At 45.8% G+C, this 27854-nt stretch overlaps 1 protein-coding gene across 23 annotated transcripts in view; it reads right to left on the minus strand.

Annotated features, from left to right (window-relative positions):
* Positions 1–27854, minus strand: part of TACC1 (transforming acidic coiled-coil containing protein 1) — a 112252-nt gene that overhangs the window by 63980 nt on the left and 20418 nt on the right. For 8 of the 23 annotated variants that reach the window (XR_014830458.1, XM_085001092.1, XM_085001086.1 and 5 more), the window contains exon 1: positions 26219–26356. The exons of the other annotated variants lie outside the window; for them this stretch is intronic. Coding sequence is in view for 7 of the 8 variants with exons in the window: in XM_085001086.1 (XP_084857212.1) it covers positions 26219–26295 (77 nt within the window). In the remaining variant the exon portion in view is untranslated. Of the gene's footprint in view, positions 1–26218; positions 26357–27854 lie in introns of those variants that run through there. 23 annotated transcript variants of the gene reach the window in all.

Here is a 27854-nt window from a genome sequence, read left to right on the forward strand (position 1 = left end):
GCTCTGATTTGACCCCTGGCCTAGGAGCTTCCCTGTACCACCAAGTTCAGCCCTAAAAGGACCAAAAGAAAAAAAACTTGTTTTAAATCTCCCGGAGGCCAACAAGATACAGGATAAACAAAAGCTATATATGCGCCTGCATGGCCCATGGACCCTGATTGGCCATGGGGAGTCCTCTCGCTTTGGAGCAAGTCAGAAACATTTCCATTTAGAAAGATGGTTCTGACAACCACCTGTGGGCTGGGATGGAAGGAGTGAAGACTGGGAGACCCCTGAAAATACTATTTTCCCTGCCCCAGGCTGCGTGGAGAAGGGAGCTGGCTGCTCCCCCAGAGGGTAAAGAAGCAGAACTGGAACTAGCGTCCTTATCTCTCACTCAGTAAGTCTGGGAGCTGTGAGCAATCCAAGCCCAGCAGGGCCCCTCTTACAACATAAGGAAGAGGAAACTGCTACAGAAGCACAGAAGAAAACGTGCTTCCGACAGCCAGTGAAATAAGACAGCTATGTGTCTGAGAAGATGTGATGGAGGGGGGGCGGTGGGGCCAGGATGGCGCTAGGGGATCACAGCAAGATCAAGTCACCAGAAGAAAACAGTGAAGGTCAGGCGGTCAGGCAGACCCACCAACAACATATCTGTGTTCTTTAGCAGGTTAAGAAGTTGGTGAGGAGTTCCTGCTGTGGCACAACAGGATCAGCAGCATCGTGGGAGCCCTGGGATGCAGGTTCGATCCCCAGCCCGGCACAGTGGGTTAAGGATCTGGTGCTGCCACAGCTGTGCCTTAGGTCTTCACTGCTCCTCAGATCTGATCCCTGGCCTGGGAACTCCATATGCCGCAGGACAGCCAAAAATGGAAAGAAAAAAGAAAAAAAAGAAAAAAATTGGTAAGCAAAACATACACCTAATTCAATTAAGATGAAAAGCCAGGTTGAAGATGTAACCAGAGGGGCTGGCAGCTCTGAAGGGCTGAGGAAAGGCACTGGTCTCTGCGGGAACTGACGGGACACAGGGCAGCGAGGTTCCGGGGCCTCGGTGGGACCTCCACAGACCATCTCCCCTCCCTGCCCTGCTTTTTGAGAGCCACTCTGGACACGGAATGAGCTTCCAGATTGGGGGTGGGGGGCACATCTCCATCAGCCTGACCTCTGAATGTTCTCACTCACTGAGCTAGACAGCCTCAACCCTGAGCTGTTTTCTTCTCAAACGTTTAAGTGCAAAAGGCCTCTCAGATGTCACCTTAACAGTACCTTGTATAATAAATGTTCATCTGATCCCTACATCATTCTTTCCGGTAGAAGGACTGTTTCTCTCTCTCTCTCTCTCTCTCTCTCTCTCTCTCTCTCTCCTTTTTTTTTTTTGTCTTTTTAGGGCCTCGCCCAAGGCATATGGAGGTTCCCAGGCTAGGGGTCAAATCAGAGCCACAGCTGCCAGCCTACACCACAGCTCACAGCAATGCTGGATATTTAGCCCACTGAAAGAGGCCAAGGATTGAACCCACATCCTCATGGATACTAGTCGGGTTCGTTACCACTGAGCCACAATGGGACCTCCCTGGCTTTCTCATTCTCAACTGGTTGAGGAGGTAAGGAAAGCAGAAAGGACAGTCACCGGCCTGAAATTGCAACCCAGCACTGAATCTGGAGCCCTAGGTGCCTACCTGTCTGTACCCCTCGCTCTGTATCAAACCAGAAGTAGAAAGCCCTTGCTGCAGCCACTCTGGGGTTGGAGGTTCCACTGGCTGGACCCTCCTCTTAGTCTGTTGCTGCTACTGCAGTCCTGGTGTCCCATGTACCTGGCACAGGCTGCAACACCTGTCCAACACGACCTCGTCCAGCACAACTAGGAATACCTCGCTCCACCCATGAAGAACAGCCATGACCAATAGGGGCGTCTGAGAATGTACGCAAAGACGTTCCCATTACAGCCTTCCTGGCAAGATGCAATGTTATCCTTTACCTGGAGGCTGTCCATCACCCAGAGAATTGCACTCTTCCCTCCAAATAGGCCCTAATCAGGGAATGTGTACTAGGCATTTACATTGAACACTATATCCTAAAGAGAACCTCCTTTCTCATTTTTTAAAAGGCATTTACATTGAACACTATATCCTAAAGAGAACCTCCTTTCTCATTTTTTTTAGGTCCATAGTTCACACTCTTTCAGAGCTCTAGGAAGATGAAAAGGGATCCAGATTGCATCCATTAAAGGCTCGGTCAAGCTCCCCACCCAGGGACCTGCTTGAGGAACCTTGTCCAGGCTTTGCTCTGGTGAACAATTCTCATCAGATCCACCCTCTCTCTCATCTATTTTGTTCTGCATCATAAAAGTAGACTTTAATTTCCCCAGAAGGCACGTCATTCAGCCTAGGTCACAGTCAGACCTAGAGGAAAACCGCCCCATAGCAGCATCATCCCATGTCAGCTTTCAGAGAAGTGGGCAAACAAACAAACATACATTAGAATGCTTACACCAAACCAGTGTCACGTAAGAGCCTGTTCTATGGGGTTTTTGTTCATTCCCAGCAGATATTATGACCCTATGTTTACGGACTTTGTAAGAAAGTTCACTTTCACTCTCTCCCTAGGATATATGAGCATTAGAGAAACAGTTGCCAAGTATACAAGATATAAACAGAATTAGGTCAGCCTGTCCATTCTACATGAGGGAAATAACCCCAAGCATTGTCCCAAATTCTTCCCACCAACTACCATAGTTGAAAACATGCACACCAAAAATAAACACCAAAGATCCGCTTAGAGCAGTGAACTATCTTGAACTTTAGAATTATCTATTCCAGTAGATAAAGGTTGGTTTTTCCTGTTAAACAACATTACTGCAATCACAGAACGTGTTAAACAGACAAATCATCTTGTAAAATTATTGATTTAACACATTTTGTTTTACTCCATGGAATTTTTGTTGTTGTTGTCTTGTCTTTTTAGGGCCACACCTGTGGCATATGGAGATTCCCAGGCTAGGGGTCTAATCAGAGCTGTAGCTGCTGGCCTACACCAGAGCCACAGCAACGCAGGATCCGAACTGCATCTGCCAGCTACACCACAGCTCACGGCAATGCCAGATCCTCAACCCACTGAGTGAAACCTGGGATCAAACCTTCGTCCTCAACAGATGCTAGTCCGGGTCATTAACCGTTGAGCCACGACAGGAACTCCTCCTTCATGGAATTTACATTCCTTTTTAGCAGTTTAAGCATTAGGAAAGGTGGACCCTCCATGTCAGAGAGCTTCATATAGAAAGCCTCAGAGAAGAAAAACATTTGAGGAGGTCCCTGGTGGCCTAGTGGTTAAAGGATCTGGGTCTGTCACTGCTATGGCACAGGTTTGACCCCTGGGAACTTCTGGGAACTTTTGCATGCCATGAGTGCATCAAAAAAAAAAAAAAAAAAAAAGAAGAAGAAGAAGAAGAAAAAGAGGACAAAGAAGGGAATTTCTGTTGTGGTTCAGAACCTGACTAGTAACCGTGAAGATGTAGGTTTGATCCCTGGCCTGACTCAGTGGTTAAGGATCTGGTATTGCCGTGAGCTTCGGCGTGGATCTGGCATTGCTGGGTGTATGCAGGCAGCTGCTGCTCTAATTTGACTCCTAGACTGGGAACTTCCACATGCCATAGATAAGGCCCTAAAAAGCAAAAAAAAAAAAAAAAAAGAAGAAGAAGAAGAAAACCATCTGAAACCCTTTCTTGTCATTTATGAGTTTTAAGTTTCTAATAATGCCCATTACTCCATACTTGAGAAATCTACTTGACTTCGTTAACCTAGATTGGGGGAGGAGGAACCTAAGGCTTGATTCAAGGAGACAGAAGGGATTTAGGAAACTGAAATAAAATAATAGTCCCTCTCTTGTGTCCATTTTGCTCCCTCGATTCTAACTTACTTCCAAAATAAAATAAATCTCCCCCAATAAACCTCCCCATCTGTTGGACTAGAATTACACTGATCAGATGGCCCAGATTTTCTGAGCTCATCCTGATGTCAAATATCCTACCCACTGTCCTCATAAGTACTTGTCCCCAGTGTCATTTAGGAAACACTGTCACTGAGAAATTAGAAGTTAGATTGGGAGGGCACTTGGAAAGGACAGCAGAGATTCACGGGTAGGAGGGGGTAGGGTGTCCACTCAAATAAAACAATAAAACCACAAAAAGCTTTCCAAAGTCAATGGGAAACCCAGGCCACTGGAATCCTCACTCTGGGAACATGGGGTTGGGAGTGGGGTCGAGGTGTAGATTTCACTATGGTAACGCATGTGTTTGTGACCAAAAATCCTCCTGTGTTTCTAAGAGAAAAAAACAGGAAACTAAGAAGCAAATTCCACAACCTGATAAGCAGCCTCCTGCTACTTCCAGTTTTTATATTTTTTTAATATTTTTATAGTAAAATTAAACCGCCATAATTTGGTTTTGAAACTACATGTGTGTGAAAATTGAAGGAAAGTATGTCCTTTTACTTCTCTGTGACAGTACAAAGCAGGGGAAGGGGTGTTAAACTTTTTTTGGCCCCTCCCACATCGCACGGCCATTCCAGGGCCAGGGATTGAACCCTTCCCACAGTAGTGACAATGCTGGATCCTTAACCACTAGGCCTCCAGGGAACTTCTTAAAGATTTTTAAATATGCCAAATATTAATATCGCTCACATTCTTCACTAATAAATATAAGCTGAATGACTAGCTGAATAAATGGAAAGATATAATGATGTCCCAAGTTGGTAAAAATAAATATTGTAAAGATGGCAATCCTAGCCAATTAATTTACAGATCTAATGCGATTTCCACCAAAATTCTTAGGGGATTTTTCTGAGGATTTGTCAAGATTTTTCAAAAGTTTTATCTGGAAAAATAAACTGGTGAGCATACTTTAGATTCTTTTTTTTAAAAAAAAAGCATCAAAAGGGGGATAGGTTCTGCAAGAAATTAAGACATAGTTATGCAAAAATAAGCATATGTGTGTTCTGTGAAGCAGAACAGAAAGCCCCCAAAAAGAACCTTGTAAGAGATAGGAATTCATTATACGATAGAGAAGAGATAGTGGGGAAGGGAAGACGATTTAATAAATGGTTGAAGAGTAAATTGGTTGGCGATGGGGAAAAGATCAAATTAAACCCTTACTTCAGAGCATATAGCAAGATAAATTCCAGATGGATTAGAAGGCTAAATAATACAAATCAAACCAGGGGGAGAAAATAATCTAAAAGCAACAGAATCTGTCAAAGCTCTGTTGGAAGGATGACTGTCCAAACTTCAGAGTAATTAACGAAATCACACACAAAATAAAGATAGATTTGGCTCCATAAGCTGAGGAAAGCTTCTACATGTCTGCCTTCGAATGAAAAGGCAAGGAGTTTCCCGGTGGCGCAGCGGTTAAGGATCCACTGTTGTCACTGCTGTGGCTGGGGTCACTGCAGCGGTGTGGGTTGGACCCCAAAGCACTACTCCCAACACCCTCTTTGTCTTAAGCTGAAGATGGTATTTAAGGTGAAAGTTTCTGCCACTTCAGTGAGTTACTTAGTTTTCTCCCTTGTAGATATATTATTAAACTTTTGTTTGACTTTCTCCTGTTAATTTGTCTCATGTCCATTCAATTCTGAAACCTCCAGCAGAACCTAGAAGAGCAGAGGGAAATGTCTTTCTCCTTGACAATATGCACACTTGGTAAGTGTAACAGAGACACAACATTCCCTCTCCCCAGTTCACCTCATTTAAAAAAGTAACAGGAACAGAGTTCCCATCGTGGCTCAGCAGAAAGGAACCCGACTAGGATCCTTGAGGATTCGGATTCGAAACCTGGCCTTGCTCAGTGGGTTAAGGATCCAGCGTTGCTGCGAGCTGTAGTGTAGGTCAAAGATTCGGCTCAGATCTGGCATTGCTGTGGCTGTGGCATAGGCTGACAGTTGCAGCTCCGATTCCAACACTAGCTGGGGAACCTCCATATGCCACAGGTTTGGCCCTAAAAGCAAAAAAAAAAAAAAAAAAAAAAAGTAACGTAGACTATTTAATAAAGAAAAGGATTCTTTGGTATACCTATAACATTATGCTTTGTATTAAAAGTATTTGAAATCGTTTGTTTCGTTTTGTTTTTTTTTTTCTTTTTATGGCTGCACCTGCAGCACATGGAAGTTCCCAGGCTAAGGGTCAAATCAGAGCTGAAGCTGCCAGCCTACACCACAGCCACAGCAATGCCAAATCCAAGCCGCATCTGTGACCTACACCACAGCTCACAGCAACCACTGATTGAGGCCAGGAATCAAACCTACATCTTCATGAATACTAGTTGGGTTCAAAACCCACAATGGGAAATCCCTGAAATAGATTTATTGTTTAAGGCAAAATAATACCTATGCTTATCCTTTCATTCAATCATTCTACACATTTTTATTTTTTAAACTGATTATAATTTATTTTAGGATTCATCTTTTTTTTTTTTTTTTCTGGCCATGACATTCTTGATGTGATATCTCAGTTCCTAGACCAGGGATTGAACCTAGACAGCAGCAGAGAAAGTGCTGAATCCTAACCACTAGACCACCAGGGACCTCCCTAGATCATTTAAATAAATGAGATTTAAATATACATTTTATCCTCTGCTAAAGGTAAGGGCTTATTTATTCTCAACATCTCCTGTTTTCACCTTAAGCTCTGCTCTCCAGGTGAGGAAGTGGGAACCAGGCAGCAGCCAAGACCCTTACCAACCCCTGCAGAGCCAGTGTTCTGATCTCTTCTCAGCCATGTAACAAGCCTTTGTGTATCTACTTAATTTACATAATTAGCTCCCTATGTGGAGGGATATTAAGGGGGTTCACTGCTCCTCATTATAAATGAAATCACGAGGAATAACCCTACACATGGGTCTTTGAACAGATACAGGATCATTAAGAAATGATGACTCCAAGAGGAGTTAAAACTTTCGAACACATGTTAAATCTGGAGACGCAGGCAAGCTGCCCTCCAGAAAGGCTGTACTACTATAGTTTTAGACGGCAATATATGATACAGCCTCTTCCCTAAATCTTCTTCAACACTCAGTGAGGCCAGGGAGTTCCCTGGTGGCCAGGCAGGTTAAGGATCCAGCGTTGACACTCCTGTGGCTCTGGCTACTGCTGAACTTCAGCATTCCACAAACACCGCCAAAAAAAAAAAAAAAAAAAAAAACTCACTAAGGGAATTGATCTTCTAACACTTTGACAAATAGGTGGCAATAAAACCATTGCTGGTTTTATTTGAACACATCTGATTATTAATGGAGTCAGAACATCTTGTAATGTATTTACTGAAACACTGGCTGACCTGCTTCCATGCTGCCCTCTCTTTCTTCCTTTCTTTCCTTCTTTCCTTCTTTTTTGGTAAATAGAATGTTTAATGGAGTGTTTAATTCTTTGGCCTGAAAACAGTCCCTGGTCCAGCAGTAGCAGCAGCAACACCCGAGGGTTAAGAATGCAAATTCCTAGAGTTCCCACTGTGGTGCAATGGGATCGGTGGGGTCTTTGCAGAGCCAGGACTCAGGTTCAATCCCCGGTGGGCACAGAAGCTTCAGCACAGAAGGTTAAAGGATCCCACGTTGCTGAAGCTGCAGTGTAGGTCAAAACTGCAGCTCAGATCTGATCCCTGCCCCAGAAACTCCAAATGCTATGGGGTGGTCAAAAAAAAGAAAAAATACAAATTCCCAAGCCCCATCCAGACATATTGACGCAGAAACTCTGGGCCTAGGGAGGGAGGAGGGAGGTGTGGGAGGTGGGGTCAGGGAGGTAGGCAGGTGATGCCCCTGAGTGATGGGCAGTAAAGTGTCTTTACATCACTAGGATTTCAGTTGCAAAGCAGGCTCTAACCTCTAAACGGGAGACAAAAAGCTTTTGGATCGATAGCAAGTTCAATATTTCCTCCTCCAAATGGCATTTATGGACTGAATATCATTTACCATCTCCAACTTTCGTCCCAAAAGTTCTGCATTACCACAAAACTCACCTAACTCACAACAGCCGAATTACCGCTGCACGAGGGACTGCCTGTTCTTGTCTGACCAACATCACCCCCTCCTTTGAGCCACAACTGGTGTTTTCTTTGATTCCCTCCCCCTCGCCACTCCCAGCGCCTGTGGTTTGCATCCCCCAGCTCTCCAGATGCGGGGGTGGGAAGTGAGTCAGGCCTGACTCAACACTCCCTCCACTCCCCCTCCCAGCCCTCTACACCCCACAGCTCAGCTCAGCCAAGGACACAGGACCCAAGCCCGTCCATGATTTATGTCTCCTGACAACCTCTCTCAGCTCTTCCATCTCTATGACTCCCACTTCCTGTAGCAACACTCTGGCTGGATGCCAAGGGGAGGGAAGGCAGGCTGACCATGGCCCGTGTGGGCCACCTGTAGGAGGAACGACCAGCAGGCATTCCTGGGAACAAGCTGCACCCATTTCAGCCATATCAGGGGACAGGACATGCAGAAATACGACTCTGCACTGAGATCAGCCACCACGATGGGCATTTCCATTAGTTATTGGCCCCTTGGTTCAATAATCCTTTTATTTAGGACAGTCTGGAAGCCTCCACCAGGGACAGCTGGCAGACATGTTTTCCAGGCCGGCGGGTGCCAGGATGGATACACCAAGATTGCGTGGCAACATTCTTCAGCCTCATTCCAGGACTCCTGCTACATCTGTTGGGGAGAACCAGCCTCAGATGTGCCCAGAACTGGCTCTAACACCATTCAGGGCCAAGTGCACAGAAATCCCAATTCAGACATAGTAAAGTGTCCTTGTGCAGGAATCTTTCTATCCTTTCTCCCTTGAGATGTTGATACTTTTTTTTTTTCCTTCTTTTTATGGCTGAATGGGCAGCATATGGAGCTGCAGCTGTTAGCCTATGCCACAGCCACAGCAACACCAGATCTGAGCCATGTCTGCAGACCTACACCGAAGCTTGCAGCAACACCGGAGCCTTAACCCACTGAGTGAGGCCAGGGATCAAACCCATATCCTCTTGGATACTAGTTGGGTTTTTAACCCGTTGAGCCACAATGGCAACTCTGAGATGTTGATCTTTTTAATTTCCCCCCTCAAATAAGGAATTCAGAATGGTTTTATCTCAGCATCCACATTTGACTTAAATTCACCTGTTCGAGAACATCTGCGGAGTGGCTGGGCGGTGGCGCCACAGGCTGAGGGGACTGCTTATTCTCTCTGAACTTGAACGTACAAAACTGACACATTCCAGGCGGCACCAAGTGAGGAGATGGTTGTTTCCCACAGCCCAAGCCTCCTCCACGTGAAGTGGAGGAACACTCCAGTGTGACCAAAAAAGGAAGCAGCAAGATTCAGCTTCCATAGAGGGTTTTCCAGTGTGAGGGAAGGTGTGTGGGGGGGAGAGAAGGGGGGGCAGGAGGGGATGGGGCTGGTACTGATGCCGGAGAGAGATGTGAGCCCCGGGCCACGCTCCCCTCCAGGGACCCTAAAGCAAGGAAGCTGCTGCTCCTGGGAGAGAGGCTCTGGTGGATAAGACACAGCATCAAAACCCTCTCTGCTGGGGTTCTCTGGCGCCTTCGAGGGTTAAGGATCCGATGTTGTCACCACCATGGTGCGAGTTCAATCCCTGGCTGGAAACTTCCTCATGCTCCAGGCGCAGCTAACAAACAAAGAAGCCAAAAAACCCTCTCTCTTTGGAAAGAAGGTGGGGAATCTGGGGTCTGATGCTGTCAGCTGGAGTATTCACACTCCATCCACATCAGACACAGCAGCCCCCACAAGACAGCTCTTCAGCTCAGCGGGGGACCAGTCTCCTGACGTTGTGTCGTCATCTCTCTCCGTGTGAAAGTGTCCCTGCTTTGTGAGCAAGTCAGAGTTGGCAGCACAGGGGCTCGTTCACACTCACACACACACGCTCCCACACAGTCACACACATACCTCATATACACACAGAGTCACATACACACATCATATATACAGTCACGACCCCCCCCATACACCATACACACAGTCACACACAAATACAAACACATTCCTTCTACACATAGTCACACACATACCTCATGCACAGAGTCACACACACACACCACACATACACAAGCACACACACCCCACACCACACATAGTCACACACCCCTGCACATCATACAGTTACACACACAGTCACGCACTCACCAGTCACACACACACACCCCACACACCATACACACAGTCACACACACACCTCCCACACAGACACATACACCACATACACAATCACACACACTTACACATCCCACATGTACACACATGTGCACACACACACACAATCACTCAAGCATTTCAGTCCCAAGCACAAGACCGTCCCCAGCCCCCCTGACCATTCAAACAGGGGTATGGAATCAACTAAACAAGACAGACAATTATCAGGGGTATAAAAACAACTTTTACTTAAAAGAAAAAGGCAGTGAACTTTGAGAAGACTGCCAAATGAGAAACACAAGAGAAATTTTCAAGTGTAGCCCAAGGGCAACAAAAACTGAGAAAAAGCGGTGCTGGACAAGCCAGTCAAGTACTACATTGTTTGGGGTTTGCTCTCTGAGGAATATTCCTGGGCAGACGGGATAACCGGCCTGGCATCTTGGGCTCTTGGTCTCCCGGGTAAGCGGCCCCTCTTTCCTTCTGTGGGTGAAATCTGACTCCATCGCTGCCACCAGGGGGCTCCAGAAAATTCTGTCACATTCAATCAGCACATTTTTTTGGAAGAGAATTTCTTCAAGCTTTGTATATTTATATATCAAAAGGTCACAATGAGCGCCCTCTGCACCCAACCCTCGGTGCTTATATTGCAATTCAACCCGAGAACACCAGCGAACAACTCGAAGGAGGGGAAGACGTCCAGCATCTCAGAAGCCACAGAAACACACTCTGATGCACGCGATTCGGAGGAGTGAAGGGGAACAGCACAGCCAGGGGACCAGGATGCCCGCCAGCAGAAGGAAAGGCAAATATCAAAAGCCCTCAGTCTCATCCTCCCTCGTTCCCTAATCTGTTTTCCTCCCCTCTGCGTGTCCGAAAGCTAGCCCCAGATGACTTTCTCATTTCATCCCAGCCGGCAACAGTCCTGCTGGTCACCTCAGGCCAACCAAAGCCAGACTAAGCCAATGGTGACTTGCGCCCCCTGGTGGCAAAACTGGAGAACAGCACTCTCTATCTGACCTGAAGCAGGAGGGAGATGGACCGACAGCAGGTGAAAGAGGTTCACTGCAGACCTCTGTCTCTTCTTCCTGGGCAGTGTCAGCCTCTCCTGAAACCTGGGCACGTCTCTTAGGTCTAATGTCCTCAGCGGAACTAACCACCCCCACTTCAGGTGTAAAGGTGACCCATGTCATTCTAAACCTGACCCTTGTTCCCCAGTGGGAACTTCAGAACACTGGACATTTCATAGGAACCATAGCTTCACACGTGGTGAAACCAGCGGATCACAGGTTTGGTAAGGGACAAAGACAAGACACCATTGGACTCAGAGAAATGCTTAGAAGGTGATGCCTGGCAGGTAAAATGTCAGTCATCTTCCCATCATTATGTCTTGCCCAAGTTTTCATAGTTTTGTTTTCTCAAACCCCTCTTTAAGAATAATTTTGAGGAGGAGGTCCTTGGTGGCCTAGCAGTTAAGGATCTGGTGTTGTCACTGTGGCAACCTGGATCACTGCTGTGTAGTGGGTTCGATCCCCAGCCCACGAACTTTTGCATGCTGTGAGCACGGCCAAAAAAAAAAAAATAATTTTGTGGTAGCCATGGAAACATAACATTTTGCAGTTGTGAAGAAAACAAGACTCACAGATGAAAATAATTCAGCAACAAAACCCAGGAGAGGCATTCTATCTACCCTGTGTAAATGTAACACAGTGGATGGGTATTTGTGTACAGAATGGGCTGGACAATGTCTCCTCAGACATTTACTTTCCTGAAACTGTGTTATCAGATGGGAAAGAGCCATAAAAACTTATGCTCTAGCAGATAAACAGAAGCCTCTGCTGGTTAATAAATTGCTCTGTAGAGTTCCTGCAGTAGAGCAGTGGGTTAAGAATCCAACTGCAGCGGCTCAGGTCGATTTGGAGGTATGGGTTCCATCCCTGGCTGTGCAGAGTGAGTTAAAGGATCCTTCAGTGGGTTAAAGGATCCAGTGTTGTGATGTAGGTCACAGCCGAGGCTCAGATTCAGTCCCTGGCCCAGGAACATCCATGTGCAACGGATGTGGCCATTAAAAAGCAAAAAGAAAAGTTGCTTGGAGGCTCTGGAAACGACTGGTAGTTGTTTCCTCTCAGCCAGGTTCACCTGAATCCCTGCTCCACCATTTACTAGCTCTGCAGCCTTTCTTTCTCTACGTTTCAGGCCTCGGCTTGCTCATCTGTGAAATGGAGATAATAACACCTACCTCATAGGGTCGATGACAGGAACAGATGAGAGAACGCCCAGGCCTAAGGTTCTCCAACTCTCCTAACTTTCCTGTCTGTGGATATGTGCATTTTCATTTGGAAAAAGTCTGGGATTCCCCATCGTGGCTCAGCAGAGGTGAATCTGACTTCGATCCCTGGCCTAGCTCAGTGGGTTAAAGATCTGGTGCTGCCGTGAGCTGTAGTGTAGGTCATAGATGCGGCTCAGATCTCATGTTGCTGTGACTGTGGCGTAGGCCGGTGGCTACAGCTCTCATTGGACCCCTAGCCTGGGAACTTCCATATGCCTCAGCTATGGCACTGAAAAGACAAAAAAAAAAAAGAAAAGAAAGAAAGAAAAAGTCTGTAAAAGTTCTATGCTATCAAAGGCTCTCTAATCCAAAGATGTTTTCAGAGCTATTACTTTAAAGTGAGCCATCTTTGTAAGATTCCTGGGAACTTTTTTTCTTGTCCAGTGACATCCCACACTGTCAGGCTTTTATGGAGACATGCCAGGCGCAACAAATGTATGGGGTATATTAGAAACAGAACTATCCCGCTTCCAGAAAATAGATATGACTTTAAAGTTTCTATGTAATACCCCTAAACTTAAGTAAGCCAAATAAAATTTATTTTGCCTACAATGGTTATTAATAACATTCACAGCAGACATACCATAAGATTGATTAAGGTGAAACTATTCTAGGTACAGGCAAAAAAAAAAAGATATTCAAAGCATTAGCTGTGGCTCCAATTCAATCCCTAGCCTGGGAACTTCCTTATGCTGTGGGTGTGGCCATAAATTTTTTTTTTTAATTATTGGAGTATAGTTTCTTTACAATGTTGTGTTAGTTTCAGGTGTACAGTAAAATGATTCTGTGACACATATACATATATATATATCCATTCTTTTTCAGATTATTTTCCCATATAGGTTACTACAGAATACTGAACATTGCTTTTTGTTTTTTGGGGTTTTTTTAGTGCCACTCCTTAGGCATATAGAAGTTCCCAGGCTAGAGGTCCAATCAGAGCTGCAGCTGCCGGCCTATGCCACAGTCACAGCAATGCCAGATCCTAGCTGTGTCTGTGACCCACACCACAGCTCAAGGCAATGCTGGATCCTTAACCCACTGAGCGAGGCCAGGGATCGAACCTGCATCCTCATGGATACAAGTTGGATTCATTACCACGGAGCCATGATGGGAGCTCCTGAGCACTGAATTTTTTAAGATGGTATTACAGATCTGTGGGAAGAGAAAGGATTAGTTAGTACTCAATACTGGTCCTGGAGTAACTGGTTAGCTATTTTGGAAAACAAACAAAACAATGTTAGAGCCCTATCTTACAATAGTGACTCCAGAAATTTCAGATCTGGTAAATGGTTTCTTATAAAGAAAAGGACATCATGAAACAACTAGAAGAAAAAAATTACCTCATGCGAGATAGGGAAGAGCTTACTAAAGCACAAAGGCAGAGGAAGAAACCCCAAAGGAAAATGGGAAGAGTTGATTTATATTAAAAAGTAACGTGACGGAGTTCCTGTCGTGGCGCAGTGGTTAACGAATCCGACTAGGAACCATGAGGTTGCGGGTTCGGTCCCTGCCCTTGCTCAGTGGGTTAACGATCCGGCGTTGCCGTGAGCTGTGGTGTAGGTTGCAGACGCGGCTCGGATCCCACGTTGCTGTGGCTCTGGCGTAGGCCGGTGGCTACAGCTCCGATTCAACCCCTAGCCTGGGAACCTCCATATGCCGCGGGAGCGGCCCAAGAAATAGCAACAACAACAAAAAAAAAGTAACGTGACTACTAAATGTAATATGTTCTGGAACAGAAAAAGGGTATCAGGTAAAAACTAAGGAAATCTAAATAAAGTATGGATTGTAGTTAATAATAATATATCAATGATGTTTCATTACCTGGAACAAAAGTATCAACTTAATAAAAGATAATGAATAATAAATATACTTTAATAAGAAGCAAAAATGCTCGTGAGTTTATGGGGACTCGGTATATCTGCTGAAATTTTCTGTCAATCTGAAATTGTTCTAAAATTTTTCTTCCCCGTCTTTTGTCTTTTTAGGGCCACACCCATGGCATATGGAGGTGCCCAGGCTAGGGCATGAGATAATTTTTTTCTTCTAGTTGTTTCATGATGTCCTTTTCTTTATAAGAAACCATTTACCAGATCTGAAATTTCTGGAGTCACTATTGTAAGATAGGGCTCTAATCAGAGCTGTGGCTGCCACCTACACCACAGCCACAGCAATGCCAGATCCAAGCCGCATTTGCGACCTACACCACAGCTCATGGCAACGCCGGATCCTTAACCCACTGAGTGAGGTCAGGGATCGAACTGGCAACCTCATGGTTCCTAGTTGGATTCATTTCTGCTGCGCCATGATGGGAACTCCTGTTCTAAAATTTTAAATTAATTTTAAAAATACCTCCCCTTGGAGTTCACGTTGTGGCTCAGTGGTTAACGAATCCGACTAGGAACCATGAGGTGGCGGGTTCGGTCTCTGCCCTTGCTCAGTGGGTTAACAATGCGGCATTGCCATGAGCTGTGGTGTAGGTTGCAGACTCGGCTCGGATCCCAAGGTGCTGTGGCTGTGGCGTGGGCCAGCAGCTGCAGCTCCGATTCAACCCCTAGTCTGGGAACCTCCATGTGCTGCAGGAACGACCCAAGAAATGGCAAAAAGACAAAAACAAAAACAAAAACAAAAACCTCTCCTTCAAAACAAAACAGAAACGGTGGACAAGGGTAAATAGACTTTATGAGACAACAATAAGCACGTAGGTCTCTGGATTCAAGCCATTTAGGCTTAAACCTCAATTTTGTCATTCCAGCTGTGACACCCTGGACCCGTTAATCTTTCTGTACCTGCTTCCTCATGCGTAAAATGGAATTTAAAAAAAAAAATTTTTTTTTAGGATTGCACCTGTGGCATGTTTAAGTTCCCAGGCAAGGGGTCGAATCGGAGCTGCAGCTTAGGACACAGTCACAGCCACAGCCACAGCAACACGGGATCAGAGCCACACCTGTGACCTACACTGCAGCTCGTGGCAATGATGGATCCTTAACCCACTGAGCAAGGCCAAAGATTGAACCCTTATCCTCAAAGGACAATCTCGGATCCTTAACTGGTTGAGCCACAACGGGAACTCCTAAAATGGAAATTTAAAACTGCACCTACCTCATAGGGTTATTTTAAGAATCTTATGAGTTAACACCCACGAGAAACTAACTTTTTCTAGCATGTAGTATAAGTGCTTGGTAAATGGTAGCTGGCTTCATCATATAAAGAATTCTCACAAATAAATACAGAAAAATTAGTATCTCAGTCCAAAATTGGCAAAGTGAAACAAATAAGAAACTAAGGCATTACAAATGGGTAATAAACATAGAGGGAAAACTTTACCCTCACAAATAAAGAATTAAAAAATCAGAACAAGATTACATTATTTTTTTCTCTTACCAAACTGGAAAAGATTGAAAATAATAGTGCCCAGCCTTGGAAAAGATGCTATGGGAATATGGAAAGGACACTGCTGAGGAGGCAGGAAATATAATTTGGGATGACATATGGGGGAATAATTTGACAATGTATGGTAATATATAACAAAATAAACTTTAGAATGTTTGCACTTCTTGATCCTATAATTAAAATTCTAGGAATGTATCCTAAATTATTGATCAGAGATGTACAAAGAATTATGAGAATATTTATTAAATTTATTAATATGTATTATTTATGTGAGCAGAAACTGTAACCAACATGAAGTCAGCCATCTGGGAAACAATTACCATTAACCAAACAATAAAATGATTCTTTTTCTTTTTTTTTTTTTTAGGGCCACACCTGCAGCACATGGAAGTTCCTGGGCTAGGAGTCACATCAGAGCTGCATCTTCGACCTATGCCACAGCTCATGGCAATGCTGGATCCTAAACTACTGATCGAGGCCAGGGATTGAATTCACATCCTCATGGATGCTAGCTGGATTCTTAACCTGCTGAGCCACAAAAGGAACTCCTAAAATGATATTTTTGAAACCAGCATCATGATGCAGAGAAATGTTTATACTGTTAAATGAAAAAATCAGAATGCAAAACATATATAGTATAACTCCATTTTTTGTTTTGTTTTGTTTTGTTTTGTGCACCTTATCTGTGGCATGCAGAAGTTCCCAACCCAGGGATAGAACTTACATCACAGCAGTGACAATACTGGATCCTTAACCATTAGACCATCAAGGAAATCTAGAATAATCCCACTTTTGAAAATTCTATCTACTGGGGGAAAAAAAGACTAATAAAATGTGCCAACATATTAAAGTCATCTTTGGGTGATAAGATTATGAGTGGGGTTTTTTTTTATAGTTTTCTGGGTTTTCTAAATTTTCAGATTAAAAAAACATACTTTATGATTATCATAGAAAATGTATTTGTTATAGAAAATCTGGAAAACAAGAAAAAATGAAAAGAACAAAATGTGTATTTTTGTTTTTGTTTTAATTTTTATAGCTGCACCCTCGGCATATGGAAACTCCCAGGCTAGGGACTGAATCCAAGCCACAGCTGCAGTCCATGCAGCAGCTATGGCAACACACTGGATCCTTAACCCACTGGCCTGGACTGGGGTTGGAACCTGTGCCACCGCAGCGACCCAAGCCACTGCAGTTGGGTTCTTAACTCACCTCACCACAGCAGGAACTCTGAAAAAAATGTTTATATGTGTTACTGAATTACTAAATATACAAAAATGAAGACAAAGTAAGAGGTTGAACAAGGAAAATCGGGCACCCTGGATGTGCTGCCTGGGTGGGTGATGAGGTGCTGGGGAGAATCACGGGTACTCCCATGTGATTGAGCCCCTCGATGACAATACTTCTCCCCAGTTCAGTTCAGGGCTTGGTGAACCCTCAGCTGAAAGCCTCCATCTACGGCTCCCACACCTCACGCGGCCCTTCTCCACCTCTCCACACTCACCACTTCCCAATCCCCTTGTCCACGCCACTCTCCCCACCCCCAAACCTTCCCACTGCCTAGACATGACAGATCCTGACACACCAGGCCATGCTCTGCCATGCTTTCCTCCCCTGGCCTGCACCCCCCTTGCCTGGCTGCTCACACATCCTGCAGGTCTCCTTCCAGGTTGAAGCCGTGACTCAGGTTCAATCCCTGCCCTGGAAACTTCCATATGCTGCAGGTGCAGCCATAAATAAAAACAAACCACCAACAACAACAAAAAACCCTCAAGGCAAACCAGCAACAACAAACAAAACATAACAAGTGTTAGTAAGGATGTGGAGAAACTGGAACCCTAATCCACTGCTGGTGGGGATGTAAAACAATAAAGTCCCGTGGGAAACAGTTTGCTGGTTCCTCAAAAAGTAAGAGTTACCGCATGATCCAGCATTTCCACTCCTAGGCACATGCCTGAAAGAATTGAAAGCATGGACTCAAACAGATAACTTGCATACCAGGGTTCATCCCAGCATTATCACAACAGCCAAAAGATGGAGGCCACCTGGGTGTCCATCAACAGAGGAAGGGCTACATGAATGGAGTCTGTCCACACGATGGAATATCATTCAGCCACAAAAAGGAATGGAATTCTGACAGATGCTACAGCATGGATGGACCCTCAGCACATGATGCTAAGTAAGGCAGACCCCAAAAGGGCAAATACTCTTGGCTTCCACTTATATGAGGAATAGGCAGATAGAGACAGAAAGCAGAATAGAGGTTACCGGGGGCCGGCACAGGGGAGTCTGGGGAGTCATTCGTTAATGGGTAGAGTTTCTCTTTGGGATGATGAAGAAGTTCTGTAAATGGATAGTTGTGATGGTTGTACAACATTGTGAATGGACTTAAATGCCACTGAATTATACACTTGGAAAGGTTAAAATAATTTTAAAAGATTAAAATTTTATTTTATGTATATTTTTTCACAATTAAAAATTGCCAAAAAAAGCACCTCAGAGTAGCCAAAATGCACTTCCTCAGAAGACGGATCTGCATGTCCCATGACCATTCAAGATGCTACCAGTTCACTACCTGTGTGGTTAACAAATCCACGTACCCCGAAGCCCACTCTGGCTATCACCCAACTCAGTCTGATAATCTACTTCAATAGCTCAGGACACCAGTAGAAGAGCCCCTTCCCCCCCCCCCTTTCTTCTTCTTGATTTTTTTTTTTTTTTTTTTTCCTTTTTTGGCTGCCCTGAGGCATATGGCATTCCTGGTCCAAGGATCAGATCCAAGCTGTAGTTGTGACCTATAATTCAGCTGCAGCAACATCAGATCCTTTGACTAGGGGGTCAAACCTGCATCCTGGTACTGCAGAGATGCCACCGATCACATGGCACCACAGCAGGAACTCCTCTCTTCGTGATTTTTGAACTTTTTTTTTTTTTTTGTCTTTTTAGGGCCACACCCATGGCATATGGAGGTTCCCAGGCTAGGGGTCCAATCAGAGCTGTAGCTGCAACCCTACATCAGAGCCACAGTGACACAGGATCTGAGCCAAGTCTTTGACCTACACCGAAGCTCACGGCAACGCCAGATCCTTAACCCACTGAGCAAGGCGAGGGACTGAACCTTTGTCCTCATGGATACCAGTCAGATTCATTTCCCCTGAGCCACGATGGGACCTCCTCTTCTCAATTTTTAACAGTGAAACAAACATGTACCAACTGGAAGAAAGTTCAAAGTGGAGGTAGGAGCGGAGTACAGCCCCAAAGCTTACAAGAGAGAAGCAACTGTGGAGCAAAACTAGACCTGACTCCTCTTAGAGTCTCAAACCTTGATAAAGTAACCCTCTGACCTTTTAACAATGTGCAGAAAGGGATTTTCCTTCCCTTATTAACTCTTTTTACTGTATCAGCTATCCTCACAGTCTAGACATCGTCTAAACTCAACAGAGATATGCAAATAATCCCCTTGTCCTGTGATTCAAACCATTTCCTGTTGGGTTGACTTCACCAGATTTGGAGCCAGCCAACATCCCTAAAAATGATGTATTTCCACCATCTCTCCAGTCCCTGCTGCAAGTTAAATACTGTACATCTTTTAATTTGTCTTCATACAGCTGGTTTTTCTAAGTCTTTCCCACAAACTTTTTCTAAGTCTCGCTCTTAGTTGTACGCTAAAACATTTCAGATGGATGTCTGAGAAAGTTTTACAGCAACTGGGGATGTAAATGTTCTTTTCTCTCTCTCTTTCCCTTCTTTTTAGGGTCACACCTATGGCATATAAAAGTTCACAGGCTAGGGGTCGCATTGGAGCTCAACTGCACAGCCACAGCAACACAGGATCCAAGCCACATCTGCAACCTACACCACACCTTGTGGCAATGCCAGATCTTTAACCACTGAGTAAGGCCAGGGACTGAATCCACATCCTCACAGTTGTTACGTCTGGTCTGGTTCTTAACCAACTGAGCCACCATAGGAATTCCTGAATATTCTTAATGACAATAAAAATTTTGTAGTGAGAAGGCGGTGAATAATATTATGAGTTTGGAAGCAGTGAGTTTAGAAATGCTGCTTCCTAAGTTTACTTGTTTTTTTTGTTTTTTTGTGTGTGTGTTTTTTTTTTTTGGTCTTTTGTCTTTTTAAGACTGCACCCGTGGCATATGGAGGTTCCCACGCTAGGGGTCCAATTGGAGCTGTAGCTGCCGGCCTACACCACAGCCACAGCAGCACTGCTTCAGAACCGCATCTGCGACCTACACCACAGCTCATGGCAACGCCGGATCCTCAACCCACTGAGCAAGGCCAGGGGATCGAACCCGTGTCCTCATGAAGACTGAGCCAAGAAGGGAACTCCAGTTTACTTGTTTTGAGTCCCATTTTCTTGTGTCTGAAACTTCAAAGCCATCAGCTCCCTCTTTACAACAAGGACATCAGTCCATCGAGAAGCTTAATTGTTGTTGACTCTGCAGTTCCTGAGAACACTGTAGGACTGCATCTAATTCAAGGGCATGGCAAAAACACTCTGGACCTCAGCAACGCCACATGAGTTTGCCACTGACCTATTTCATGATGATATATTCCAAACACAAACAAAGACTGGCCTAGAAATTTAACTGACAAGCTCAACGAGCACTGGATGACTTCATTACACACCACACTCCATACTGAAAAATAGATTCTGCTTTATGTCATTCTTCAAACCTCTCCACCAATTATTTACTGCTCTTAGAAAATCCACCTTGGCCCCATTGCCAAAAATAATCAACTAAGGAGTTTCCATTGTGGCTCAGTGGGTTAAGGACCTGACATTGTCTCCGTGAGGATGTGGGTTTGATCCCTGGCCTCACTCAGTGGGTTAAGGATCCAGCATTGCCACAAGCTGTGGCATAGGTTGCAAATGCAGATTGGATCTGGTGTTGCTGTGGCTGCGGCATAGGCCACAGCTGCAGCTGCAATTTGACTCCTGGCCCGGAAACTTCCATATGCTCCAGGTATAGCCTTAAAAAGAAAAAATCAACTTAAGGAGTCAGTGTTTTCAAACATGTCACCAAACTGCAATATCCCCCAATACAAGTTCATCCCCTGATTAGTGCGTCTTCCTGGAAAATGGATATTAACTGAAGCATATGTTTACTTAAACAAGTCACTGTCTTGCTTCTTCAAGAGATCTTCCTGAATTATAACACAAGTCAACCCTCCCTCCAGAAGACTCGGCTTTGCTCAAAAATATATATCCCAGAGAACCTAGCAAGCATCTAGTTTATAGGTAAACACATGTGAATGTATTAATAACTCAGGTATGAAGCACTCCTTAAGGACCAGGCTCTGCAATAACAATAGATACTGTTTCACAAAGTAAGTATGATTGTTATTGACATTTTAAACATGTAGACAGGGAGTTCCCGTCATGGCTCAGTGGATAATGAAACCAACTAGCAACCATGAGGACACAGGTTCTATCCCTGACCTTGCTCAGAGGGTTAAGGATCTAGCATTGCCATGAGCTGTGGTGTAGGTCGCAGAAACGGCTTGGATCTGGCATTGCTGTGGCTGTGGTATAGCTGGCAGCTGTAGCTCTGATTCACCCCCTAGCCTGGGAACCTCCATATGCCACCAGTGTGGCCCTGAAAAAAAAAAAAAAAAAAAAAGACATAAACATGAAGACATCTGCCCAGCTGAAGAGTTAAATGATTATTTTCCTAAGCTTCCTGAACTAAGCTAGCAAGCAATCCTGCTGGAATGCCAACCCAGGTCTGCCTGACGCCAAGACTTCTGCTCCTAATCACTATGTCTTGTAGCCTCACTGAATGAATGAAGTGAAACACCCCTTAGCTTTTTTTTTAAGGGCCACACTTGGGGCATATGGAAGTTCCCAGGCTAGGGTCGAATCACAGCTACAGCTGCCAGCCTACACCACAGCCACAGCAACTGGGGATCCGAGCAGAGTCTGCAACCTACATGGATACTAGTTGGATTTGTTTCCACTGCTCTTGGAAGGGAACTCCCTAACACCTCCTAGCTTTGACCAAAGCTAGCTCATTTCTTTTCTTGGGTTGGGGGAAGGTAGGCAACTAAAATTTTCAGTAATAATGAGTTTTATCTTCAAATCAAACCTTTCTCTGCATGCACATCTGACCTTGTTTCTATTTCACAATAGAGCGCTGGTAAGACAGATTTATGTAGTTAATTGTAGTACTTGATTAAGTTATTCTGAAGTAGAAGTTGTGAACACTCTGAAACATAACCTTTTCCTCCAAAGACACATGTCAGGAGTTCCCATCGTGGCTCAGTGGTTAACGAATCCGACTAGGAACGATGAGGTTTCGGATTTGATCCCTGGCCTCACTCAGTGGGTTAAGGATCCAGCATTACTCTGAGCTGTAGTGTAGGTCGCAGATGCAGCTGGGGATCTGGAGTTGCTATGGCTGTGGCATAGGCCAGCAGCTGCAGCTCCGACTTGATCCCTAGCCTAGGAATTTCCACATGCTACAGGTGAGGCCCTAAAAAAAAAGGAAAGTAAAAGAGAAAAGCAAAAGACATGTCAGTATCAATGCACTACTTGTAAGGTTTCCATGCATTTATTTCTTTTCTTAAAAAAGAAACAATAGAGTCTGAAAATGCAATGAAGTTCTCTGAGCCGGAGAACTTCCTTGAGGTCAGTGTTATCCAGGGCAGCCATATGTCCGGCAGGAAATCTGCAGCCGGGTGACATTAACAATGACCGTGGAGACCCTTGGGGCAGTACATCAGAACGAGGCGGGACTTGGATAAAAAGTATGCTTTATGCTTTTCATGTAGATTGCAGGCATCGAGGTTCATATTTCTAGTCTGTCACCTGGTGTATGCCCGGTGGTTTGGAGGGCTGACTCATTAAACGGAGCCTGTGTATGTGATGAGGCCAAAGCTCCCAACACTGCTTACACATGTTATTTATTTTTTTAAAAATTTATTATAGTTGAAATTTCTATTATAGTTGATTTACAATGTTCTGTCAACTTCTGCTGTACAGCAAAGTGGCCCAGTTATACATACATATACACACTCTTTTTCTCACATTACCCTCTATCACATTCCATCAGAAGTGACTGGATATAGCTCCCTGCCCTGCACAGCAGGATCGCATTGCTTATCCACTCCAAATGCAATAGGAGTGCATCTACTAACCCCAAACCCCCAGTCCATTCCACTCCCTCCCCCTCCCCCTTGGCAACCACAAGTCTGGTCTGCAGGCCCATGAATTTCTTTCTTTCCTATAGATAGGTTCGTTTCTGCCACATATTAGATTCCAAATATAAGTGGTATCATATGGTACTTGTCTCTTTCTGACTTACACATGTTTATATTCTTCTTCTTTTTCTTTTGTCGGTTTAGGGCCACACCTGTGGCATATGGTAGTTCCCAGGCTAGGGATTGAAAATCCTACACGGCAAGCCCCAAGTTCATTTCTACAGCATCCCATCAGGAAACGATTCAAATATTCACTTTCCAGCCACACCATAAAACCAGCCACATGCTCACAAGGATTAAAGCCTACACTACAGCCACAGCAACGTAGGATCCAAGTCACATCCTTGACCTACACCACAACTTGTGACAACACGAGATCCTTTAACCCACTGAACAAGGCCAGGGATCAACCCACATCTTCATGGATACTAGTCACATTCATAACCCGCTGAGCCACAACTGGAACTCCAAGCCTAGGTACTTCCTTCGAGCCAGAATCAAACCAGCAACCTAAGGATGACAGTAGCTTATCACCTCTACAATCCTCCGCTGTACCAGGGAACCTATGCAAGAGCGCTGTTCTTAATGTACTCACTAAAGCAGGGTAGGGAAGCTCTGGGTGGTATTCCCAGGTTTAGACCAAGGATGGACTTTTACCTTGATTATTTTTAGGCAAGCTTTGCTAACTACATAAGGCACTTGCGGAACCTTATTGTAGAAAGAGATCCTCTATTTGTTGCCAAACCACAGGATAATTTGACAACTGAGAATCAATTTTTTACCCTAACAACTGAATCCTACACGGCAAGCCCCAAGTTCATTTCTACAGCATCCCATCAGGAAACGATTCAAATATTCACTTTCCAGCTACACCATAAAACCAACCACATGCTCACAAGGATTAAAGACTGTCATGCTTAGCTAAAACAACTGAATTGTGCAGAGATAAAACTGTAACTTGTTATTCATATATACATAGTATTATCACATCACAGAATAGCCTGTGAAGTGGACACTGTCTTTATTCCCATTTTATATACAAGGAAACAGACACAGAGAGGTTAAGGGACAGATAAAAGATCTCCAGCAATTAAGGAGCAGAGCCTGGAATTATACGCAGGGCCACCTGCCTTCGAAACTCTTAACTTTGGAGTTCCCATTGTGGCTCAGCAGTAATAAACCCAACTAGTATCCATGAGGACTCAAGTTCTATCCCTGGCTTTGATCAGTGGGTTAAGGATCTGGCATTGCCACGAGCTGCGGTATAGCTGCGACTTGGATCCCACATTGCTGTGGCTGTGGTGTCCACCAGTAGCTGCAGCTCCGATTCCCCGAACCCCTAGCCTGGGAACTTCCATATGCCGCAGGTGTGGCCCTAAAAGAAAGCAAAAAAAAAAAAACAAAACAAAACACAAACCTCTTAACTTCATCTCAGTTTTACACTGCCTCTTATGGCTGCTTTTTAAAAAGTTAAATTCGGAGTTCCCGTCGTGGCTCAGTGGTTAAGGAATCCGACTAGGAACAATAAGGTTAAGGGTTCAATCCCTGGCCTTGCTCAGTGGGTTAAGGATCCCACGTTGCCATGAGCTGTGGTGTAGGTTGCAGACGTGGCTCGGATCCCGCGTGGCTGCAGCTGTGGTGTAGGCTGGTGGCTACAGCTCCGATTAGACCCCTAGCCTGGGAACCTCCATATGCAGCGGGAGCGGCCCTAGAAAAGGCAAAAAGACAAAAAAAAAAAAAAAAACAAAATAAAAAGTTAAATTCAACTTTGGCAATTTTTTTTCTCGTTAGGTGCTAGTGTTGCTAATTCAGATTTCTCCCTTATTGGGGAAGAACTAAAGGGAAAAAATGGGGTGTGTTGTGCTGACTGAGATAAAAGTTTGTTTTCTAGGACAGCCCCTACTCTTTATGAGAAGTAGCTGCAGCAAGATCTTTCCAGCTGCGTGACCTTGGACATGTCACTTCTCTCTGTACTTTAGTTTCCTCATCAGTAAAATGAGGGCAATAACAGAAACTCGGTGTTCTTGGGGATTAAATAACATAGAGACTATTTAGAACAGTATCTGGCACATTATACGTGCTCCATATTTCTCAGCTATTCTTGTGATTAATAAGATGCCTGAACTAAGTTTAGATTCATGATTGTATGTAAACATCAGGAGGAACAATGAACGCATCTATCATTTGGATATTGGGGAAGTTACTTTGCCTTGAAAAGATAATCTGAAAGAAGCCCTCCCATGGCGCAGGCTGCTTATATGTGAGGGCCAAGTGCATCTTTCTCAAACTACAAAGCTTTGGCATTGGCTGAATTAAAATAGAGTATGGATTCCTTGACATTACTTCACCTCCAAGACACAAATACACTTCAAACATTTTAAATTAAACACTTAAAGATTGTTTGGGTTCTCAAATAAATAGCGAAGCATCCTCTCTAATAAACAGCGAGGCCATCTTTCAAACCGCGCAACTTGGCTCTAAATCACGTTCTCTAAAAACCTCCCTTCGAAGCTTGCATTTCAGTACTTGGTGTCCCCAACTGTTGCTGTCCCAGAACAAAAGCCTAATTGCTGCTGCTACAATACAGCCCTTTCTCTGAGATCATCACGAAGCCCTCGGAGCAAACAAGAGAGGGAGTTCTTGTGAACAGCGAACACTGCATCAAATTCCTGAACTCCGAAGGCCAACACAGGAGCCAAGCCGACTTATCTTTGAGACTCGAGTCCCCTTCAAACATCTGCCCCTCCCTGCAAATGGCTCTGTCTCCGGAGTGTTTCTGAGCCCTTTGGGACACGTGTGTATTCCTTCTTGCAAGAGTCCGGAAAACCTCGGGGTCTCCTTGTCCCACCCGCGCAACGTGAAAGGGCGCGGGACAGCAACCCCACCAGGGCGCGATCTGTCCCGGTGAGGTTGTGGCCCTGCACCTCCCAGGGCCTTGCAGAGCAAGCCTCGGGCCGAGTGTCCTACCAGGCCCACCCCTGCGCCCCTGCGCCCCCCCACCCCCAGCGCGAGCTGGGGCCCCACTTTCCCAGCTCTGGCGGGACCCAAACCTTGCGCTCCCGGCTGGCACGCCAAGCTCCGAACAGCGGCCCCGGGATCTGAGGGGCGGAAAGTATAGGGGTTCTGGACTCACGCGTTCTCATGGGGTCTCGGGGGCCTTTCCGTGGCCGGCTCCCGGCCCCTCGGGCTCTGAGAGTGGGCGCCTCCCATGGCTCGGAGCGCGGCGCTCCGGCTGCGCCTGTCCTTGCTCCGCGGTTCGCCAGCCCGACCCGGACCCTGGCAGGAGGAGGCGGCGGGCGGAGGAGGAAGGGTGGGGCCGCGCGGGTGGGCGGGGGTGCCGGGAGCCCGGCCTCAGGGTCCCGGCCGCCGGGAGAGCGGGCGAAAGGGCGTTACTGGAGACGGCGCGATTCCTCCGCCAATCGCGGGGCTCGACCCGCTCTGCGGCCCGGGACCCCAGCTCAGGGCCCCAGCGCCGCGATGCTGAGCCCGCGGGTCACGCCGTCAGGGAGCCCCCGGGGGCGGCGGAGGGCAACAGGTGGAGGGGGCGGGGGCCCAGGAGCCGTCGCTCTCCCTGCCCGCCCCGCCCGGGAAGCCAGGCTACGAGAGGCAGAGGCGCGGCCGGGGGGAGGCCAGGCGGGGCAGCCTTGCGGAGAAGCCTCGGGAGGGGGCGGTGTGTGCCGGCATCCCCGCCGCGGGGTGCCTTGAAGCCGGAGGGCCTCCCCTCGCCGCTACTCCCGCCGAGAGGCCTGCGCGGAGTTGTGCAGAAAACTGGGGGAATCCTTGTTGTGCCCCCAACTAGCCCCGACTAGACTGGGGACAAGTTACTTCACCCTCCCCTTCTTCTTATGTAAAATAAGAGTGAGATAGTTCTTTATCTCTTAATGTCCCTTCTGGTTCTGACAACCATTGAATGCGTTCTCTTCCCGACTCTGTCTTCGGGGGAAAAAAAAACGCACCCTGTCCCTCCCGCTACACCTGTGATCCACTCCCGCCTACACATCACAGCTCCCTTTTCAGAGTAGTTCATCTCTTTCTCACCCATTCCAGCCTCTACTTTCCTCCCCTCCAGCCATCTCTCCAGAATTTTATTTTTATTTTATTACTTTACTTTCTTGGCTGCCAGGTGGCATATGGAGTTCCTGGGCCAGGGATCAGATATGAGCCACAGTTGCCACATATGCCACAGCTGAGGCAATGCTGGATGCTTTAACTGATGTGCTGAGTGGGGTGGGGGAGGGGGGATCGAACCTGTGTCCTAGAGCTGAAGAGAAGCACACAATCGCCTTTCACCGCCACAGCAGGGGAACTCCGTGTTTTATTTTGCGTGTTTAGAGGGCAGTGCCCTTTTCTCCTAACACCTTTTGGGACTTCTGGGCCCAACTCAAACTCCCATTTATAACCCTAGACTGCAGCCTGACGTCGCCTCTTATTGCCTGTTGACTATAATGTAAACTCCATAATGGACAGGGATTATTTTTTTTTTATGGCCTCACCCGAAACATATGGATATTGCTATAATCGGAGTTCCGGCCTACACCACAACGCCAGATCCAAGCTACACCTGCGACCTACACCACAGCTCACCGCAACACAGGATCCCCCACCCACTCAGAGAGGCCAGGGACCTAACGGCATCCTCATGGCTACTAGTTGGATTCTTTTCAACTGAGCCACGACGGGAACTCCCACGACAGGAAATTTATTTCGTTTTCATTGTTTCCCCCAACACTGCTTGGCGCACATATAGTGGACACTCATAATATTGGTAT

Source organism: Sus scrofa, chromosome 15 (assembly GCF_054392235.1).
Source record: "Sus scrofa isolate SSC_HxYL_T2T_F1_AM1 chromosome 15, Sscrofa_HxYL_maternal_Yorkshire_Landrace_v2.0, whole genome shotgun sequence".
Taxonomy (NCBI): Eukaryota; Metazoa; Chordata; class Mammalia; order Artiodactyla; family Suidae; genus Sus; species Sus scrofa.